This window comes from Stegostoma tigrinum, chromosome 14, assembly GCF_030684315.1.
Source record: "Stegostoma tigrinum isolate sSteTig4 chromosome 14, sSteTig4.hap1, whole genome shotgun sequence".
Lineage (NCBI taxonomy): Eukaryota > Metazoa > Chordata > Chondrichthyes > Orectolobiformes > Stegostomatidae > Stegostoma > Stegostoma tigrinum.
The window spans coordinates 66,784,252-66,807,982 of record NC_081367.1 but is presented as its reverse complement, the minus strand read 5'-3'; the positions used below and the strand labels follow the sequence as shown (position 1 = coordinate 66,807,982).

Here is a 23,731-nt window from a genome sequence, read left to right as displayed (position 1 = left end):
GTACCGCACGGAAAGAGGCCTTTCGGCCCGTCGTGTTCGTGCTGTCCCGACTCCATCTGCCGCCTCTTAGCTTTGTATGCTGTGGCGTTCGAAGCATTCATATAAATGCTTTTAAAATGTCTTGAGAGTTCTTCCACGACCACCCAATGTTTCTAGATTCCCACAGTCTGCCTCAAATTCCTTTCTGCCCCGTGGCTCTAAATTGCGCTCCCTGGTTATTGAGTCCCCTACAAAGAGGGAAAACGCCCCTTCCTTCACTCCCCAAAACGTTTATACACCTCAATCTGGCCTCTTCAGGGCAATCAGATTTTTCCCATGGTGGGGTGACTAGTGCTGTTATCACGGCAAGCATTTGTTCCCCTTTGCTACTCACTCCTGAACTGTTTAACTGTCCCTGACCATTTGCAAGGACGGTTAAGAGTCAGCCACATAGCTGCAGGTTTGGAGTTGTTTTGGCCAAACTAGGTAAAGATAGCAGATTTCCTCCCTGAAAACGCCTTCTTGAATCGGATAGGATTTTACAAAATTCAGTGTTAATTTCCAAATCGCCACTATGTAGATGGTTTTTGGTTCCATGGTGTATTATTAATTGTTGTTTTGAGATTTGAGCTTGTTTCCAGAGGGATAGCCCAGGCTGAATGATTGGTCTTGTGATATGATCTAATCAATATTCAGCAGGAGGTTGGAGCACCTGCAAACTTCTGCCAAGCAGTCAGATTGAATTTGAATTGAGAGTCCAGCATTTGGCTCTATTTGTGATTAGATGGTGACCACAGTTGTCAGGAAGGGACACCAAGTGATGTTTGACTTGGGAGAAGATGGGGGAGCATTTAGCCCTTGTGGGGCATTCTACATTGAGAGGCCATATTTTTACGGCAATGAAATTTAACTTTAGATGCATCTGTAGAATTTACTGCCTTAAAGTGCAGCAGACACTGGAGCACTAAATAAGTTTAAGGAGGCAACAGACAGATTTTTGTTACGTAAAGGGAGAAACATATGGAGAGCAGGCAAGAATGTGGAGTTGAGGCCGATATGATTTTGTTAAATGGCAGAAGACCATGAGCCTGAATTGCCTGCTTTTGCCTGTAGATCTTGCATTCGTTTAGAGGCTTGAACTTTAGCTGAAGGCTTGCCTTCTTTCCAGACAGCTGGGGTGGTGTGATGAGAGATAAGTAGCCTGATGTTTTCCAACTTTGAAACACAGCAGAACATTGGAGGAGTTGTGAAGTAAAATAAATAGGTCTAACAATGCTGGAATTAGTCATAAATCTTTTCTGCACCTTTTCAAATTTAACAATATCTTATAGCAGGAAGATCAGAATTGAATGCAGTATTCCAAAAGCAGCCTAACCAATGTCCTGTATGGCTGCCACATGACATCTCAACCCCTATACCCAATACACTGTCCAATAAAGGCAAGCGTACCAGATGCCTTATTCACTACCATGTCTACCTGTGACTGCACCTTCAGGGAGCTATGAACCTGCACCCCAAGGTGTGTTTGTTTGCAATACTCGCCACGACTGTACTATTAAGTGTATAAGTCCTACCCTGATTTGCCTTACCAAAATGCAACATACCACATTTAAGACTAAATTTAACTCTCTCTGCCACTCCCTGGCCCATCTGATCAAGGTCCCTTTGTCCTCTGGGATAACTTTCTTCACTGTTCACTTAGACAACAAAATTTGGTGTCATCTGAAAACTTTCTAACCATGCCTCTATTCTCATGCAAATCATTTACATAAATGTTAAAAAGCAGTGGACCAATCCTTTGGCACACCACTGGTCACAGGCTCCCAGTCTGAAAAACAAACCTCCACCAGGACCCTGTCTTCTATTTTCAAGCCAATTTTGTACCTAACTGGCTAGCTTTCACTGAATTCCATGTGATCTAACCTTGCTAACCAGTCTACCATGCAAACCCTTAATGAAGTCTATATTGACAAAGGCAGAGATGTCTATCTTTTTTGTCATTTTTTCAAGAAACTCTGTGAAATTAGTGAGACACACTTTCCCACGCACAAAGCCATGTCAACCATCCCTAACCAGTCCTTGCCTTTCCACATATACATAAATCTTGACCCTCAGGATTCCTTGCAACAACTTGCTCACCACTAACATCAGGTTCACTGGTCTCTATTTCGCTGGCATTTCCTTACCACCCTTCTTACATAGTGGCACCGTATTAGCTACCCTCCAGTCTTGTGGCACCTCACCGATGGCAAGCTTCCCTAGCTTCCCACAGAGTTCTGGGATACACCTGATCAGGTGCCAATGTTTTATCCACCTTTATGTGTGTTAAGGCACCCTACACACACTTCTCTATAATATGGACACTTTTCAGGATATCACTGTTTATTTCTCCAAATTCTCGAGATTCCTTATCCTTCTCCATAGTAATTACTGATGCAAAATACGAGTTTAATGTCTCACCCATCTCCTGGCAGCCTTGTTGATCTGGGACAGGCAGTATTTGTGAAAAGAGAAACAGGAAATTTTTCAAGTGCCTGGTCTTTTATCAGAAGGAGGAAGGTATCTTGGGCTCAGCCTGTTCCTGCCCCACCGAACTCATCTCCGCCTATCTGGACTCCATTTTCTCCCCTTTGGTCCAGGAACTTCGAACCTACGCCCGTGACACCACCCACACCCTCCACCTCCTCCAGAACTTCCAATTCCCTGGCCCCCAACACCTCATTTTCACCATGGACATCCAGTCCCTATACACTTGTATTCCTCATGCAGATGGCCTCAAGGCCCTCCGCTTCTTCCTGTCCCGCAGGCCCGACCAGTCCCCCTCTACCGACACCCTCATCCGCCTAGCCGAACTCGCCCTCACCCTCAACAACTTCTCTTTCGATTCCTCCCACTTCCTACAGACACAGGGGGTGGCTATGGGTACCCGCATGGGCCCAAGCTATGCCTGCCTCTTTGTAGGTTACGTGGAACAGTCCCTCTTCCACAGCAACACAGGCCCCAAACCCCACCTCTTCTTCTGTTACATTGATGACTGAATCGGCGCTGCCTCTTGCTCCCAAAAGGAGCTCGAACAGTTCATCCACTTCACCAACACCTTCCACCCCAAACTAAAGTTCACCTGGGCCATCTCCAACACATCCCTCACCTTCCTGGACATCTCAGGTAACCAGCTAGAAACCGATGTCCATTTCAAGCCCACTGACTCCCACAGTTACCTAGAATACGGCTCCTCCCACCCACCCTCCTGCAAAAATTCCAACCCCTATTCCCAATTCCTCCGCCGCACCTGCTCCCCGGATGAGGCATTCCACTCCCGCACATCCCAGCTGTCCACGTTCTTCAAGGACTGCCACTTTCCCCCCGCAGTGGTCGAGAACACCCTTGACCGCGTCTCCCGCATTTCCCGCAACACATCCCTCACACCCCGCCCCCACCACAACTGCCCCAAGAGGATCCTCCTCGTTGTCACATATCACCCCACCAACCTCCGGATACAACGCATCATCCTCCGACACTTCCGCCATCTACAATCCGACCCCACCACCCAGGACATTTTTCCACCCTTGTCTGCCTTCCAGAGAGACCATTCTCTCTGTTACTCCCTTGTCTGCTCCACACTCCCCTCCAACCCCACCATACCCGGCACCTTCCCCTGCAACCGCAGAAAGTGCTACACTTGCCCCCACACCTCTTACCTCACCCCTATCCCAGGCCCCAAGACGACTTTCCACATAAAAGCAGATGTTTACCTGCACATCTGCCAATGTAGTATACTGTATCCACTGTACCCATTGTGGCCTCCTCTACACCGGGGAAACCAAGCGGAAGCTTGAGGACTGCTTTGCAGAACACCTACGCTCGGTTCGCAATAAAACAACTGCACCTCCCAATCGTGAACCAGTTCAACTCCCCCTCCCATTCCTCAGACCACATGTCCACCCTGGGTCTCCTGCAGTGCCACAATGATGCCACCCAAAGGTTGCAGGAACGGCAACTCATATTCCGCTTGGGAACCCTGCAGCCCAGTGGTATCAATGTGGACTTCACCTCCTTCAAAATCTCCCCTCCCCCCTCACCGCATCCCAAAACTAGTCCAACCTGTCTCTGCCTCCCTAACCTGTTCTTCCTCTCACCCATCCCTTCCTCCCACCTCAAGCCGCACCTCCATTTCCTACCTACTAACCTCACCCCGCCTCCTTGACCTGTCCGTCTTCCCTGGATTGACCTATCCCCTCCCTACCTCTGCTCTCCTCTCCACCTATCTTTTTTTCTCTCCATCATCGGTCCACCTCCTCCTCTCTCCCTATTTATTCCAGTTCCCTCTCCCCATCCCCCTTTTCTGATGAAGTGTCTAGGCCCAAAACATCAGCTTTTGTGCTCCTGAGATGCTGCTTGGCCTGCTGTGTTCATCCAGCTTCACACTTTGTTATCTGGGTATCTTGGGCTTGTTTGTTTTTGATTGCTGTCTGATGAGAATATATCTTAATGCCTTCTGGTCATTGGACACAGAATACAGAGGTAATGACACAATTTCTAGTCTTTCTAGTAAAATGAAAGGCTTTGGATTGTTGTTTACCTATTGGTGATCCGTGAGCAGTACAACCTTAGATTGAGTAAATGCTATTCCAAGAGGATTCCAGCAAAGCTGTGCAAGCTGCATTAAATTTAGAAAATAAGCAAACAGGGGACATACAGAGCACATCTACCAGGGCAAGATGCAGATCAACCAGAAATAAAATAAGACTTACTTATTGAGATTTATTATACACATGATGATGGCACTTCTATGTTCGTTGTGATGAAAGCAATTTGGGCCATTTTGGTCTGACTCTGGAACTCTTCATCATACCATTAGTTCTGTTCCACTTCCTTAAAATCCATAGAGCTGTGCAGCATGGAAACAGACCCTTCAGTCCAACCAATCTATGTCGACCATGTCCCCGAAGTAAACTAGTTCCACTTGCCTGCCCTTATTGCTTAAAACCTTGCCCTTTCATGAACTTATCCAAATGTCTTTTAAATCTTGCAACTGTACTTGCATCCATCACTTCCTCTAGCAGTTCATTCCACACATGAACAACTCTCTGTGTAAAATTGTTGCCTTTTTAAATGTTTCTCCTCTCACCTTAAAAATATGTTCCCCAGTTTTGAATTCTCCCCACTCTCGGGAAAAAGACCCTTGATATCCACCTTATCTATGTCCCTCAATTTTATAAATCTCTACAAGGTCACCTTTCAACCTCATATGCTCCAGTGGAAAAAGTCCTAGCCAGTTTAATAACTCAAACTCTCCATTCCTGGCAATATCTTGGTAAATCTTTCCTGAACCCTCTCCAATTTAATAATATCCTTCATATAACAGGCTGACCAGAATTGTATACGTTAATCCAAAAGAGGCCACACCAACGTCCCGTATAACCTCAACATGACATTCCAACTCCTAAGCTCCAAGGTCTGAGCAATGACAGCAAATGTGCTAAACATCTTCTTAACCACCCTGTCTACCTGTGATGCAAATTTAAAAGACTTATGTACCTAAACCTCTAGGTCTGTCTGTTCTACAACACTACCCAGGCCCCTACCATTAATTGTATAAGTTCTGCCTTTGTTTGTGCTTGCATTTATCCAAATTAAACTCCATCTGCTACTCCTCATTGACCTAATTGATCAAGATTTAGTTGTAATCTAGATGGCCTTTTTCATTGTCCTCTATATCACCAATTTTGGTGTCATCTGCAAATGTACTAAACATGCCTCCCTATATTCTCATCCAAATCGTTTATGGAACAATATGCAATCTTGTGGACTGAGTATCGGTTCCCGTGGAACATTGCTATTAACAAGCCTCCAGTCTAAAAAATAACCGCCCACAACCACCCTCTGTCTCTTACAGTCAATCCAATTGGCAAGCTCATCCTGAATCCCACATGATCCAATTTTACCAGTCTACTGAGCAGAACATTGTCAAAGATTTTAGTAAAAAATCTCTAGGAATCTCGATAATTCCTCCCATTTGAAGTTGCTTGGCATATTTCTGCCATCTTGGTGTGAGTTATGATGATTGTTAAAATGAATTAATATAGGTGTCCCTGTTCTTTGCAATATAATTTTTTCATCTAAGGCACATGGAGAAAATATGTCTGAAATCTAGGTCATATTGTTATTGTGGATGTAAAATATTTATTGTGATTTACTTTCAAAATTATTAAGTCCAAAGTAATTCAGATGTAGTAAAAAGCGTTTTTGCAGGAAGTGACATGGTAATATTTTTTTGAGTTGAAAGTCTGTACAACAGTGTAAACAAAAAAATTGCAGCAGTGAGTTTAGTCAAACATCTTAAGCTTCAAAACGTTTTATATGCAATGAATTATGTTAATATAATTGCATAGAATGTTACAGAACTAAAATACACAATCCGCATTTGGCCAGTCCAAGTTTCTTTGACTAACTATGACTCTTTTGTAGGAAGAAGCTGTATTTTGGGAATAAAAGATGTCCCATGGTGTTTTAGAGACAAAAATAGTGTTCCGTGTGAAGATATGCCTGGCCTATATGCGCTATGATTGATATTAAGCAACTTTAGAGCTGAATTCTTTGTACTCTTGACATGGAAGATTTATATGCTGCTCACCTAAAATGAATAATTGCTAAGTTTAACAATTATATTGACTTTGGAGTTTTTCATTGAATGGATTTTTGTAGTTGACCTAATTAATAGAAACTGATTCAGAATGGACACTTTAAGGTGATTTTTAGTGAATGACATCATTGTGATTAAAATTAAGCCAGATTTTATACATTATCACATTTTTTATTTCTTTGAACCAGTTCTTCCAATGATGTACAAAATTTACAAGTAATAAGTGGCAGAAGTGGAATTAATTATTCCTCAGCCAGCCACCCTCATTTTTTTACCCCTTTGAATTTGATTGTGTCCACAACTCTGCTGGCCACACTAAGTTACCATTTACCTTTTGTTTCTACCCTTCATGGCCTTTATTAGTTTATGGTCCAATATTATATCCCAGTTGTACAGTTCTCATATTTATTTTCAGATCACTCCATGGCTTTGCTCTCCCCTTTCTATAGTTTTCTCCAGCCCCTGCAACCTGAGATCTATACCTACTACAGAGAGTTGTGAAAACAGGCCAGTCCATCACATAAGCCAACCTTCCATTCATTGACTCCGTCTATACTTGCTTTAGGAAGGCAACCAACATATTCAGATACCCCACCCTCCCTGATTATAACCTCGTCCATCAGGCAGAAGATACAAAAGCTTAAACACACATGCCAACCGATTCAAAAACAGCTTCAACCCTGCTGTTATTAGACTTCTGAATGGACGTCTCAAATTTTAAATTTAATGTTGATCTTGTTATTTGTGCACCTTCTCTGCAGCCGTAACATTGTATTCCTCACTCCATTCTATTACCCTAATGCAATTTGTGTGGTGTGATCTGCTGGTTCTGCATGCAAAACAAAACTTTTCACTGTACCTAGGTACATGTGACAATAATAAATCTGATCAAATCAAAATTTTTTAATCCTGGTCTGTAGCAGATCTCAGATTTTAATTGCTTCACTATTGGTTCATATGTCTGGATCCTAAGTTCTGCTATTCCCTCCTGAAACCTTGCGTCTCTTTCATCTTTTAAGATATTTGTTAAAATCTACTTTTTTGACCAAGTATTTAACCACCTATTGTGATATTTCCAAATGTAACGCTGTGTCAAACTTTGGATTCGTTCCAGCAAAGCACGTTAGGACATTTTGCAACAGTCAGGGCACAATATAAATTCTTTTTGGGTTCTTTGAGCTAATGCCACATCTCCATGACCTCCACCAGCAAGGAGGCAGACCCCGAATCTGTACCAGCTGGAATGGGGATTGAGCTCCATGCTTTTAACATCAACCTGATCCACACTGACCATCAGCCAGCTGAGCCAACTAGCTCCCAAAAGCGTTCCGATTGCTGCGACAACATACATTTTCGCATGTTGTAGCCTAGAACGATGAATCATGATGGTTGGGGATCCAAATTATTTCCATTGTATGACTGATTAGGAATTTCCGGCATTCTTGACATTAGCCGTTGGTGTGTGTTGGAAGGATTTGTCGGTTTATTGTCAACCTGTTTCACCACATTGTGAAAACACCTTTCTTGGCCATCTAGGGCTGAAGCTGGAACGTAACCCATTCCTCCTCAGGATCTCCACTGTGTAACAAAGCAGTAGAAGTAGCTGTTGAGCCTGTTTTTCAATTCTAAATCACCATTAACCACCTATATCAATGCTATATTTCTGCACTATCCCTATATTAAAAGATCATGGAATCCCTACAATGTGGAAAGAGGCCATTCGGCCCATCAGGCCTGCGCAGACCCTCCAAAGAGCATCCTGCCCTATTCCTGAAACTCCGCATTGACCATAACTAGCTCCCATTGCCTGAACTCTACAGGGCCATTTATCATGGCTAATCCACCTAACCTGCACATCTTTAATCTGAGAGGGGAAACTGAAGCACCTAGAGGAAACCCATGGGCACATGGATAGAACGCGCAAAGTCCACACAGACAATCACCCATTGCTGGAATTAATCCGTGGTCCCTGGCACTGTGAAGCAGCAGTGTTAACCACTGAGCCACCATCCTGGCCATATCTCTTCTTTTCGTTCGTGCCAAGAAAGCTATTGATCTCTGTCTTCAACATTGTAGATTCCTAAACTTGACGGCCTCTTGGGTAGAGAATTCCAAACGTTCACCTGAGTGAAGAAATTCCTCCTCATGTCAGTCCTAAATGGCTTGCACCTTATTCTGAAATTATGTTCTTGATCCCACAGCCAGGGAAACATATCTGACATATCCAGTCTTTCATGAATTTTTAAATTTTCAATGAGAATTCCTGTCATTCTTCTAAACTCTAGAGAAAGCCGACCAACTTTTTCAGTCCTTTATAGGGCAGTCTGACCATCTCAGGAATTGAGTTTGATGAAGCTACATTGCACTTCCTAGATGGCAAATACATTCTTTCTTATCTACAGGATCCAAATCTGCACATAGTACTCCAGTTTTGATTTCATTAAGCTCCTATACAATTGAAGCAAGACATCTCTACTCTTGTACTCAAATCCACTTTTGGTAATGACTGTATTAACACTTGCCTTCTTAATTGCTTGAGGCCCCCATATGGTTGTTTTTAGTGACTTAGAAATAAAGTCCCTTTGGACATCAACACTTTCCGATCATTCACTGTTCAAGAAATATTCTGCACCTCTGTTTATCCTGCCAAAAGGTGGATAACCTCAAACGTGTGCACATTATGTTCCGTCTGCCATGTTCTTGCCCAGTCATGCAGCCTGAGCAAATCTTGTTGAAACCTCATCATGATGTCCTCACAACACATGTTCCCACCTAGGTTGTTTCATCTGCAAATTTGGAACTATTACACGATTTACCAGGATATTACTGAGTACACGAGGTTTGAGTTTTAAAAATGGGCTGGGACTTTTCTACCTGGACAGTAGGATGTTGAAGAGTAAGCTTATAGGGGTTTATATATCATGAGAGGTGTAGATAAGGTTAATAGCAAAGCTCTTTTCCTCAGGGTAGGTGAGCCCAAAACTAGGGGACATATTTTTAAGGTGAGAGGAGAAAGTTTTTAAAAAGGACATGAGGGGCGATTTTTTTTACACAGAGTGGTTTGCGTGTGAAATGAGCTACCAGAGAAAGTGGTGGATGCAGGTAAAGTTCCAATATTTAAAAGACATTTGGGAAGGTTCATGAATAGGAAATGTTTGGAGGGATGTGAGCCAAATGCAGGCAAGTGGCACTAGTTTAGTTTGGAATTAAGGTCAGTGTGGAAGAGTTAGACTGAAAGGTCTGTTTCCATGCTATATGACTCTGTTTTCCATATCCAAATAATTGATATCAATTGTGAAAAGCTGGGGCCCAAACGCTGATTCTTGTGATACTCCATAGTCACAATGGACCCACCTGAAAATGACCCGTTTATTCCTGCTCTTTATTTTCTTTCCATTGACCAATCTTCAATCCATATCAATGTATTACCGTTTACACGTGGTCTAATTTTCTCCTCTGGCTTCTTCTGTGGGACCTTCTCAAAAGCTTTCTGAAAATCCAAATGCTCCACATGCATGGGTTCCCTTTTATTTACTGTGCGAGTAACATCTTCAAAAGTCTGTCAAACATGATTTGCCTTTCATAAATCAGTATTGACTCTGTCCGACCACATTATTAAACTCTAAGAATCCAGCTGTCACAGCCTTTCTAATAGATTCCAGTAATTTACATACTGTTGATGCCACTCTTGAGTCTGTCATTCCTGATATACTCTCTGAAATAATGAGATTCCATTTACAATCTTCTAATCTGCAAGCACCATTCTAGAATTTTTAGAATTTCAAATGACCATGTTGTTGCTTCTCTCAACAGCGTAAAATGTTGATTATTTGGTTGTAGCAAATTATAAATTTTAGACCCATGAAGTTATCCAGTTCTGCCTTTTTACTAATAATTTATTCCAATTACTCATTCTGACTAATCCATAGGATCTCTTTTATTTCTGGCAGACTTGTTGTGAAGACAGATACAAAGTAATCATAAAGCTTCACTTCCATTTCACTACTTGCCATTATAAATTCTTGCTCTGTGCTTGAAATGGGCCCACATTTGTCTTTTCAAATTCTTTCCTGTTCACATATCAATCAAAGTTTTTGTGGTTGGCTCTTATATTTCCTGGTAATTTAACTTCATTTTCTGTTCTAGCTTTCTTCTTCAGCTTATTGATCTGCCTTTATTAAATACAAAAACTTCAAATTGTTATTGCAAATGTGTCCAGGCTTATCTATAGTTCTTTGTACTTACTTTAAACAATAACTTTGTTTAAAAAAATGTAGTGGATGGTGATAATACCATGAATACCATCTACATTAAGATTCAGAATGCTATTTCGAAATTTCATATAGGGGACTTTGGGGAGGATTATGGGACAGTAACAAAATGAATTAAAAACTGCTTATGAGGGAGGAAGCAAAGGGTTGACGGCCATCTTATAGTGCAGTGGTAATGTCCTCACCCCTGGATCAGGAGGTCTGGGTTCATGTCTCACCATGTGTGTAATAACATCTCTGAACAGGTTTCAGAAAAATAGGTTAAATAGAACCATAGAATCCCTATAGTTGGAAGCAGGTAATTTAGCCCATCGAATCCAGACTGACCCTCTGAAGATCATCCCACCCAAACCCACACTATCCCTGTAAATCTGCATTTCCCTGCTAATCCACCTAGCTGGCACGTCTCTGGATATTACACGCAATTTATCATGGCCAGTACGCCTCACCTGCACATCTTTGAACTAAGTTACGTTAAATAGGTCAAATAAAACAAATAAACAGAGGTTCAGAGATAAGGTCAAATTCTCAGAAAATGAGCACTTGTGTCCTTTTCATTGAAATTAAACTATTACACTACAATGTATTAATAGTATCCTCGTCTCCAGAGAGTTTTGGAAATTAGATCATTGAAAGTATTTTAAGAGGAGGTAGATTTTTTTAAGTACCAAGGAGTTGAGGGCCAGGAGATACTGGTACGAAAGGGGAATTGAGCCTAGAGCAAAATCAGACTTGATCGTATAATTTGGTGGGGAAGACGAGAGGGGCTGAATGGCCTACTCTTGCTCATGTTTCTTATGCTGTAGCACATTTTAGTCGAAAGCGTGAGGATTATTTGCCTCGTGACAGGGAAAGAAAGTTTTTAACAGGTAACTGGCAGATAAGCTAAATACTGCAGTATGTTTATCTTCAAGGAACCACAAGAAGTCTCCATGAAATAGTTAAAACCCAAGAGTCAAGTGGGAACATGCAAGTGAGAAAAATTAGTTAAAATGTAATGTAAGACACAATTAACGGGACTGAAAGTCGGCAAATTTTGTGAGACCCAATGATCTTCATTCTGGAATGTTGAAAGTGATGCGGATAGAGATAGTGGATATATTCCTGATCATCTCTCAAACACCATTAATTCTGCAATGATGTCTGCAGATTGAAAGGCAACAAAAATAACCCCACTTTAAGAAAGGAAAGAGTTGGAAAAAGGAGAATAACAGACTGGCAAACTTGATTTTAGTCAGAATCAAAATGTTAAAACATGTTAAGATGTGACTAAGATATGCTGAGAAAGTTAGTGTTGGAGTGGGCGGAGTCATCATGAGTCTTTGAAGGGAGATTTACATTTGAGGATGTTACTAGCAGACTCAGTAAGGCGGAACCAATGTAGTGTTTCTGGAATTTTAGGAGGCTTTGATAAAGTCCCACACAGGAGGATAGTAAACAAAGTTAAAACGCATGAGATTGGGAGTAATGTGCTATCATGGCCTGAGGGTTAATTAACAGACAGGGAGCATACATTAGGAATAAATGGGTTATTTTCACTATGAATAGTGAAGTACTGCAAGGATCATTGCTGTTCGCAGTGTATATCAATGATTTGGACATGGGGCTAATGAGAATATCTCCAGGTTGCAAATAATACATTCCCATGTAGTTTTGACAATTGAGGAGGAAATGTAAAAAGACTCCAAGAGGTGGGTGGGCGAGCTAGAGCATGGCATATGGAACATAATGTGGATAAATGTGAAGTTATCCACTTTGATGTCGAGTATTTCTTAAATGGTGGAAAATTGGAAACTATTGATATCTAAAGGATAAAATAAAGGAACCTTGGATGATGAGAGCAGTGGAGCCTCTTGTGAAAAGGAAGAAGGTAGCTTACATAAGGTGGAGGAAGCTAGGGTCAAGTTCAGCTAGAGAGGATTACACGCAGGCAAGGAAGGAGCTCAAAAATGGTCTGAGGAGAGCCAGGAAGGGGGCACAAGAAAGGCTTGGCAGAACGAATTAGGGAAAACACAAAGGCACAAAAACACTTATGTGAGGAATAAGAAAATGGTCAAAGAAAGAGTAGGGCCGATTAGGGATAGCATAGGGAACTTGTGTGTGGAATCTGAGGGGGTAGGGGAAGCCCTAAATGAGTTTTTTGCTTCTGTATTTACGAAAGAAACAAACTTTGTAGTGAATGAAACCTTTGAAGAGCAGGTGTGCATGCTGGAATGGATAGAGATAGAGGAAGCTGATGTGCTGAAAATTTTGTCAAACATTAAGATTGACAAGTCGCCAGGCCCGGACCAGATTTGTCCTCGGCTGCTTTGGGAAACGAGAAATGCAATTGCTTCGCCACTTGCGAAGATCTTTGCATCCTCGCTCTCCACTGGAGTCGTACCTGAGGACTGGAGAGAGGCAAATGTAACTCCTGTCTTCAAGAAAGGAAATAGGGAAATCCCCGGCAATTACAGACCAGTAAGTCTCACGTCTGTCGTCTGCAAGGTGTTAGAAAGGATTCTGAGGGATAGGATTTATGACCATCTGGAAGAGCATGGCTTGATCAAATGCAGTCAACATGGCTTTGTGAGGGGCAGGTCATGCCTCACAAACCTTATCGAGTTCTTTGAGGATGTGACTAGAAAAGTTGATGAGGGTCGAGCTGTGGATGTGGTGTATATGGACTTCAGCAAGGCATTTGATAAGGTTCCCCATGGTAGGCTCATTCAGAAGGTCAGGAGGAATGGGATACAGGGGAACTTAGCTGTCTGGATACAGAATTGGCTGGCCAACAGAAGGCAGCGAGTAGTAGTAGAAGGAAAATATTCTGCCTGGAAGTCAGTGGTGAGTGGGGTTCCACAGGGCTCTGTCCTTGGGCCTCTACTGTTTGTAATTTTTATTAATGACTTGGATGAGGGGATTGAAGGATGGGTCAGCAAGTTTGCAGACGACACAAAGGTCGGAGGTGTCGTTGACAGTGTAGAGGGCTGTTGTAGGCTGCAGCGGGACATTGACCGGATGCAGAGATGGGGTGAGAGGTGGCAGATGGAGTTCAACCTGGATAAATGTGAGGTGATGCATTTTGGAAGGTCGAATTTGAAAGCTGAGTACAGGATTAAGGATAGGATTCTTGGCAGTGTGGAGGAACAGAGAGATCTTGGTGTGCAGATACACAGATCCCTTAAAATGGCCACCCAAGTGGACAGGGTTGTTAAGAAAGCATACGGTGTTTTGGCTTTCATTAACAGGGGGATTGAGTTTAAGAGTCGTGAGATCTTGTTGCAGCTCTATAAAACTTTGGTTAGACCGTACTTGGAATACTGCGTCCAGTTCTGGTCGCCGTATTATAGGAAAGATGTGGATGCTTTGGAGAGGGTTCAGAGGAGGTTTACCAGGATGCTGCCTGGACTGGAGGGCTTATCTTATGAAGAGAGGTTGACTGAGCTCGGACTTTTTTGATTGGAGAAAAGGAGGACGAGAGGGGACCTAATTGAGGTATACAAGATAATGAGAGGCATAGATAGAGTTGATAGCCAGAGACTATTTCCCAGGGCAGAAAAGGCTAACATGAGGGGTCATAGTTTTAAGCTGGTTGGAGGAAAGTATAGAGGGGATGTCAGAGGCGGGTTCTTTCCACAGAGAGTTGTGAGAGCATGGAGTGCGTTGCCAGCAGCAGTTGGGGAAGCAAGGTCATTGGGGTCATTTAAGAGACTGCTGGACATGCATATGGTCACAGAAATTTGAGGGTGCATGCATGAGGATCAATGGTCGGCACAACATCGTGGGCTGAATGGCCTGTTCTGTGCTGTACTGTTCTATGCTCTAAAGGGATGTATGTGTTATAGAGACCAGGTTCATACAGCATGGAAACAGACCCTTCAGTCTAACTCCTCCATGCTGACCATGTTCCCAAACTAAACTCGTCACAGTTGCCTGCGTTTGGCTCATATCCCTCCCAACATCTCCTGTTGATGTACCTGTCCAAATACCTTTTAAATATTGTTCATAAGTCACTGAATGCAAGTTTGCAGTTCAGTAAGCAATTCAGAAGGCAAATGCTATGTTAGCCTCAATCACAAGAGATTTGAGTATGGAGTGATGAAGATTAGCTTCAATTATATAAAACAGTGGTGAATTTGCACTGGGTGTGTTGTGTGCATTTCTGGGTCCTTTATCCAAAGAGGGATGGATTTTCTGTAGAGGGAATGCAGCAGCAGTTCACCAGTGTTATGGACTGGATGAGATGGGACCCCTTCAAATTATTTTAAGAAGGTAGCCTAGACCTCAGCTTTATCTCATTTTCAAAGGCAAATGTGAAGTGCCTGGTCTAGATGCAATAATGTATCTAAAGAAAGAGAAAATTTAACTTAACTCTGTTAGAAACTTAACAAAATAACAGACACAGTAACTGTTACTAATTAACTGTTCCTAATTAACTGTTCCAATATTATAACATCCCATAAACACATGCCTTAGCAATAAAGCAAAATTCAGACACAGATTCTCAATGCAGCTTTCCCATTCAGAAGGAGAAAAGCATCAAGAGAAAATTCAGAGAGAGTAGCAGCCAGGAGACATTCACTGAAGCTTCCATCTCTGTTGAGACCCCATCAGAATCTGATACTACTCCGAAATGCTGATCTGTAAGAGCTGGCCACACTCTTTCAGGCTGTTTATTCAAGTGTCCTTCAGTAGCAAGCTCACTACCTCTGCATTACAAGCCCCCTTCAAAAAAATACCTTTTAAAGTGACAGCATCATTACACCAGACTGATTCCTAGGATTTCTTTGAAGCTAGATTGAGGGGACTGAACCCATATTCCCTCATGCTTAGAAGCTGCGGTTTCATAGAAATTTACAATATTCTTAAAGGGGTTGGCAGAGTAGATGCTGCATCACAGAATTGTTATGGAGTATAATGAAGCCGTAGTTTCTACACAGCTCTCAAAATGACCATGACATAGTGTCATTCTCCCACCCTTTCCACTTGCGCCTACATTTTCATCAAATCCCCTCGACCTCAATTCAGTCTGAATCCTCCTCACTTTCAGGCAGTGCCTTCCTGATTAGCAAATGTTCCCACTCATGAAAAGGTCAAAAATGAGAAGGCACAGATTTGCAAAAAGAGCAAGAAAAATCCTTTCTCAACTGGAAACAGTTTCTTCTTACCTACTAAGTCTAGGCCACTTATGATTTTGAAAATTTCAATCAAATCTCATCTCAGTCTTCCCTTCTCCAAGGAAAACAGTCTCAATTTCTCCACTGTATCTTCATTCCTGAAGTTTCTCACCCCAGGAATCATTCTCATAAACCTGTTCTGTACTCTACTGTGTTTGCATTCTTAAAGTGTGGCATACTTAGTCCTGATAATCCGCTGATATGCTACCTGCAGGTCCATGTAATCATGAGTCAACCCCAGATTCCCTCTCTTTTTCCCATTGTCTTGTTTAACCTGCCTTGGTAAACTGATCGTGCCGTCCTTTGTGGAACATAGCATTATCTTCAGTGTTTTTGTTATCCAAGTCCATTCCCCTACCCCTTGCTGGTGTATAATGAGGATTGAGTGAACTTTAGTTGAGGTCTAACTCATGCCTTTTCTGGGTTCAGCGTAACCTCCACACTGTTCAATGTAGGACACAGTTAATAAAGCCTATGTTACTGTATACTTTATTAGCTATTATTACTATTCTCTATTCTGGCGCTGTCTGCCTCTCCCAATATTTTTTGCAGTATTTGTTGTTCTCCTTTAATGTTCTCCTCTGGTTCCTATACCTCTGCAGAATTAGTTTACTGCCTCCTCAACAGCACTAAAAGGTACAAGAGCAAAAAATTACTGCGTAGGTACTCAGTCCTCTGTTTAACTGTCCCACTTGTATGGATACCAACTCACCCAGAACCAGTCCTACCATCCCAGAATTTAAAGCTTCTCCCTCCTTCACCATCTTTCCAGCCTTGCATTGACCCATCTTACCGTCCTATTTATGTACTCACTTTTGTTTAACACTGTGAGTAAAAGGGAATTACTATTTGTGCCGTCTTGCTTTCTAATGTTTGATCACCTCCCTGAGTTTTGACTGCAGGACCACATTTTCCTAACCTGGCTATGTCATTGGTTAAAATGTGACCTACATCTTCTGGTTTTCCTCCCTCCTATAGAAGAATATGTTGCAGGTTGTTCAATGACATCCCTGACCTGGGCACCAAGTGGGCAACATATTGACCTTAAACCGTGTCATTGGCCACAGAAAAACCTATCTGTTTCTGTAATTAATGATTTCCCATTCTCCACAGCTTTTCCACTTGTCTTCCTTCCCTTCTGTACAGCTGGCCCACCCGAGGTACCATGCGCTTGACACGTGCTGAACGTCCCTGAGGAACTATCACCCTCACCACTATCCAGAATGGAAAACTGATTCTTGAGCAGGATCTCAGGGGAGTCATGCATTACTTACCTGGTTCTCCTGCCCTGTCAGGTGGTCATCAATCTTGCAAGCCTGTTTAGCAAAATTTACCTTGGCAGTGTGTAACTCAGTTATGGGATTAAGAAACAACCACCATGCAGTTTTAAAGGAATGGCTTGGCATCATTTTGTAGCATAGATAGTGCAGTTGTGAATATTGCTGTTCTAACAACAGTCTTTCAACTAAAAAACATCTAATTGAAAAGGTATGTCATACAATGTATAATAATATCTGGAAATATTCAGTGACCCGGGAATTGATTCTGTAAATTAGACACCACTGTCAAATTTGAGTGCACAAGATTCTTTCAGATGTGGTTGAACGATTTCTTTCCTTCCTCCTTTTTCCAGGAGTTCCAACAGCTTAGGTCGATATTTGAAGAACTACACTCAGTGGAAGACTCTAATGAAATGGTCTAGGGATGGGGTAACTGGAGGAATGTGTGCATTCAGGAGGCAACATTCTGCCTATCTGAATCCTATTGTTAAGCTCAGAGATCAGTTGTATGCATATGGTTGAAGTAAGTTATTGGTTAGGTGCTGTATCCTAGAATTAAAGAGGAGTGTGTCACTGGCATACATCAATGGGTAAACCCATAACTGAGACAAGCTGAACAGTTTTACACTACCATTCTGGTCTGAAATGTTATACTCGACTATGAGGAATCACTGAGGTGAGGAGAGTGTTCAATAGTCATCAAATGTTGCATCAACAGTACTTTATATTAAAATAATGTTCACTGCAATTCAAAAACTATGAATTGTTTTGAGAGGCTTCAAGATGTTATGGCAGTGGAAATGTATCATTTTCTTTTATCTTTTGCAGTAAGTATTCTTTAAAACAGAATACTGCAATTTGTAAATTCTTTTTGTTTTTAATCATATTCCCATAAGAATGCAAGGCAAATTTACTCCTGGATTTGAGAATAAAATTTGTTTGCAATGAATATTCTCAGTTTGCTAATGTTTAGTGCGTGGCTGATGTCCAGGTTACCAGATTGTACACGATCTGGACAAATGTTTCTTAGTGTTAATTAAAAGAAAGCATGAATAGTAGTAAGTATTCAAGAAATAGATAAAGCTTTCGATTTTAAATGTATCAAGGAGTATGGAGAGAGTGGAAGTATAGCACTGAGATAGAGGGTCAGCCATGATCATATTGAAATGTGGAGCAGGCTTGAAGGGTTGAATGGCCTATTGTTGTTCTAGTTTCTGTTTTTAATTTGGGTTGTTGTAGCGGGGGTGGGGGTGCAATGAAGGTAAATGTTATGAGTGTGAGTATTGAATGTTATTCAGTTTAGATTTTAACGGGCAAGGAGTGCTGTCTTTTACTATATCAATCCCTTTATTTTTGTTTGAAACAAGTCAATAAAGCGATTAAGCCATTGCTTAAAAATTGCCAGGAGTTGCAATATTCTGAAGATAAAATGTTGAAATAAACATGGTTCAGAGCTAGAATGACATGGTGCTGTTTTGAATCTCCCAATAAATGAACTTCATGTTGATAACTGTAACACAATTCCTGATTTGTACATAATCTGGCTAGACATATGCGATCACCAAACTTGAAACCATATTTAATGCCAATTTCATCTTTTGTTACAGTGATACAATAATATTCCAGATGAAGTGTGATATGTTTTTTACAGTGAATCCATATAATTGTGTATTACAGTTCGAGGTTCAGAAGGAATCTATATGCTCAATGGCCCTCCTACGTACACAGAAAATACCTCTTTCACAAGGTATTTTAAATTCAGCTGTTTTTATTGCACTTGTGTGTCTTTTGTTGATTATGGCGCAACATTTAGATGAAAACTGTTACAAGAAAATCATTTCAGGTTTAACTGTGACTAAATTGGTAGAATTCTGGGTCAGAAAGTTGTGAGTTCAAGCCCCATGCCAAGAGCTTGAACACAAAAGTCAAATGAAGGAGGACAGTGCTGTTGATGGTTATATCTTTAAACTGAAGCCCCCATCAGCACTCCTGGATCCCATGGAGTTACGTTAGAAAAGAGCAGGGTAGTTCCCCCTGGTATCCTTGTCAGTATTTATCCCTTTAACAAGGTCGTAAAAGCAGATTACTAGATGATTGTCACATTGCTGTTTGCAGGAGCCTGCTGCGTGCAAATTGGGTAACCCATTTTGTACATCACAACAATGGCAACTTTTCAGGAGCACTTAATTGGCTGTAAAACCATTTGGGGTATTCTTTGCACATGAGAATCTATGAAAATGGATAAATACAAGTCTGTCAATGTTTAGAAGCTGAAACAATGCCCACTGTCACAGCTGGTTTGTGAACCATTGTACGTTAGCATAAAATGAGAGACATGGGAATGGTATCTGCAGTCCTAAGCCCTAAATTCCTCAGCATGATGGGACATGCATTTGGGCCAAGAACAGAAGTCGGATCTTTCTGCCCAAGCAAAGAAGATCCAGAGGATAATTTGTTCTGCACCATTTTGTTTTGCCCAATTATAGTATGACCATAGTATGATAGTATAACCCATATGACTGTGAGAGATTTAAAAACAGTGGGATTGGAAGAACAATGGGTAACTGACCAACATTGTATCGACCCAAAGTGAAATGTTTGAAATTGAAAGTGAAGGATGAAGACTCACAAAGATACAGGTATTGACCATAAGTCTCTTTACCCTGTCAGCCAGAAACTCATGGGCACTATGGAAAGTCAGCCATTCCCCCTATACAATGTCATTGCTTTTACACACGAGGAAACTAGAATTAAAATAAGTTTGAAGCACCAGTTGTATTGATTGTTTATCATCTTACCAACAACAAATCTGGCACAATGGATTCTGCTTCATTAGTTTTTGAGTCTTTTAAATCATGGAATCCCTGGAAGCAGGCCATTTGGCCCATCGAATTCACACCGACGCTCCAAAAAGCATCCCACCCAAACCCATCCACTTATCTAGTACCCATAGTTCCAACGGCTAATCCACCTAACCTATGCATCGCTAAATAATAAGTGCAATCCTGCTATCCTGCACATCTTTGGACTGTTGGAGGAAACTCATGTAGGCACAGGGAGAACATGCTACACAGGCAGTCATCCAAGATTCGAACCTAAATCCTCAGTGCTAGCCACCCTGAACTTATATTTTCATGAATTTACTTGGGAAAAGTTGTTTTTCTGCAGAAGAAGTTAAGAGAGTAATTTCAATGCATCATTTTTCTCATTCTCCAATTAATCATGATCTTTCCTTTTTGTGTTTTGCAGAGAAGACAGGAATAATTGCAAAGGCTTCACTTTCAGCAAAGATGGTTCCCTGTTTGCTTGGTGCAATGGCGAAAAGTCAGTAGCAACCTTCAGTTTCTTGTTACTGAGCCTCCTACACGTAAAAGAGTCACATACTTTAAGTTTCCATCTTTAACTGGGTTGCAGTCACACAAAAAATAAAATCGGTTCACTGTTGGACCTTATGCTGCTGAAAGATGTTCTTTTTTAGACATTCAGCTGCTTGATCATGCCACCATGTTTTAAGGTGGTATGTTGATGTGCAAATGACCAAAAGAACTTTGGAAATGTCACGCCTCCTTGGGGTAGAGCATTGGGAATCAAGTCCTGTTATTCACAGAGTTGTCACAAAAGTTAAAAATTTTATAAAAGTGTGCTGAACCCCTAATTTATCTGTGTTGGGTAGATTAGCTTAACAGAAAGCATTGTTACTTAACAAGATCCATTATGTATTACAAATAATCGGATTCTAATCACAGCTAAGCACTCACTAAATTCCGACAAACTTCCTTGTAAAATCCCCTGCAAGCATGTACACACTGGCAAAAAATAATTGGTGTTATGGGTACAGGGAAAAGAATATTGGAAAAACTGGTCAATAACATCAGTCTTTGGGATTTGATGGAATGTTCCTTTTAATATGTTCAGTTCTTTGATATTTTCCTTCAAGCCCTCTCACTTCTTTACAGGAGGCACAGAGCAACTTGTTCATAAATTATGAAGTATCTCTTTTAATGGTTAAAAGCTTACAGAAACTGGTAGAAGGGAGTAAACTGGATTTCTTCACGCTTTAGTATCTTAATGGAGAGAGAAGTACACTGTCTATCCTTTCAGTAGTCCGAAGGCTAGTATCGTTCCTACTTAGGAACCAAGCAGACAATTATTGTCACAACTGGTGACAACTCCCCAAACCAATTAACAGCCTCTTGTTTGCTGAATTTCACTTTGAATCATAGAATCCCGACAATGTGGAAACAGGCCCTTCAGCTCAACATGTCCACATTGAACCTCAGAGCATCCCACCCAGACCCATCCCCTATAACCCCCCTAATCTACACCTCCCTGAACACTATGGGCAATTTATCATGGCCAATCCATCTAGCCTGCACATCTTTGTACAGATACTGCACTCCTCCCCAACCCCCAGAGCCGGCTCATCCACAACATCTTCCACCACTACTTGAACAAAGCAGAACAAATTTAAATAACTTGTTTTTTGAAAGTACAGCAATTCTCTCCTCAGTCTTTTGTTGTAGAATGGTCATCTGTTCAGTCCATTACTAAAATAAAGTAAGAAGATGTCATCTTGACAGAAGGTGAATCTCCGATAGACACAATAACACAAGATGAATGAACCCAATCCACGTATGCATTTATATTTTTCGACAACCTGTCCACAATCAAGCACTTTCTTTTTTCGGTATCGTGTTGGTTATTCTGCAACCAGTTTTGTTTGAATAATTTCTTCTCTTTATCTCTGTAGAGTAAATATTGTGAGTACCCGAGACAGTCGGTTATTACACTCTCTTGACCTACCTAGAGTGACTTTGCTGGCATTTTCTCCTCAAAGCAATATCTTGACAACATGGCAACCTTACATGAGTGAGTAATTCAAAGTAGTGTATTTCCTTGTTCAGCATTTTCTCTGTAATTACATCACAACATGAGACTGCTTAAAAAGAGGAGAGGTGGGTCGTGTTTGGTTCAAGGAAATGTCAATATGATAGTATTTATTTTGTTAAAATGCGATTGCCCCATGAGTTGAATGCCTGACCTGTTATGGACAAAATAGTAAATCAGGAGTTTCCATCAAGTGACAGAGGGCTGCCAGAGAACAGCCATTGCTGCCCAACCTTTTTGTCGTCATTAGTCACGTAGGTGCAAACTCTGTTGGCTTGAAAACCATGTATAAAGTTCAGACACATATTCCAGTTAAACGATGTATGTCTCAAATTTTATGAACACATGGTACGAGCATATCATAGTTTTCTATTTTTTGATGTATCCAGCAATGATGAAACAAAGGTTATAAGATGTAGCAGAAGTAGACCATTGCACGTGCTCCACTAATAATGGCTCATGGCTGATGTGATTGTCAAGACCATTTTTCTGCTTTTTCCCCCTACCCCATGATTTCGATACAGGTTACAAAAGTGACTATCTCAGCCTTGAATATAGCCTTGACTCACTGCAAAGTGGTTGTCAATGAACAACCCTCTTAAATCACCAAGCAAGCCACTAAGTTCAAAAAAATGGGCAACTAATGTTGGCCTTGCCAGTGATGCCCATTTCCCGTGAAAGAACAAAGCTCCACATCAAAGTTCAAAAGTGATTTCTTCTTACCAGATGAGTAAGGTACTGCGGGTATTCAACCTGAGGAATCAGTCTCTTGAAAAAAGAGATTGTTAATAAGAATACAAAGTGTGAGGCTGGATGAACACAGCAGGCCCAGCAGCATCTCAGAAGCACAAAAGCTGATGTTTCGGGCCTAGACCCTTCATCAGGGAGGGGGATGGGGAGAGGGAACTGAAATAAATAGGGAGAGGGGGGAGGCGGATCGAAGATGGATAGAGGAGAAGATAGTTGGGGAGGTGGGGAGGGGATAGGTCAGCCCAGGGAGGACGGACAGGTCAAGGAGGCGGGATGAGGTTGGTCGGTGAAATGGAGGTGCGGCTTGAGGTGGGGGGAGGGGATAGGTGAGAGGAAGAACAGGTTAGGGAGGCGGGGACGAGCTGGACTGGTTTTGTGATGCAGTGGGGAGAGGGGACGAGCTGGGCTGGTTTTGGGATGCAGTGGGGGGAGGGGACGAGTTGGGCTGGTTTTGGGATGTCGCGGGGGGAAGGGGATATTTTGAAGCTTGTGAAGTCCACATTGATACCATTGGGCTGCAGGGTTCCCAAGTGGAATATGAGTTGCTGTTCCTGCAACCTTCGGGTGGCATCATTGTGGCACTGCAGGAGGCCCATGATGGACATGTCGTCTAAGGAATGGGAGGGGGAGTTGAAATGGTTCGCGACTGGGAGGTGTAATTGTTTATTGCCAACCGAGTGGAGGTGTTCTGCAAAGCGGTCCCCAAGCCTCCGCTTGGTTTCCCCAATGTAGAGGAAGCCACACCGGGTACAGTGGATACAG

General features: G+C 41.8%; 1 protein-coding gene across 2 annotated transcripts in view; it reads left to right on the top strand.

The window, feature by feature from the left end:
- Nucleotides 1-23,731, top strand: part of eif2a (eukaryotic translation initiation factor 2A) — a 67,686-nt gene that overhangs the window by 516 nt on the left and 43,439 nt on the right. For both annotated transcript variants that reach the window (XM_048541796.2, XM_048541794.2), the window contains exons 2-4: nucleotides 19,010-19,079; nucleotides 20,582-20,656; nucleotides 22,083-22,201. In XM_048541796.2, coding sequence (XP_048397753.1) covers nucleotides 19,033-19,079; nucleotides 20,582-20,656; nucleotides 22,083-22,201 — 241 coding nt within the window. In that variant the 5' untranslated portion in view covers nucleotides 19,010-19,032. The remainder of the gene's footprint in view (nucleotides 1-19,009; nucleotides 19,080-20,581; nucleotides 20,657-22,082; nucleotides 22,202-23,731) is intronic.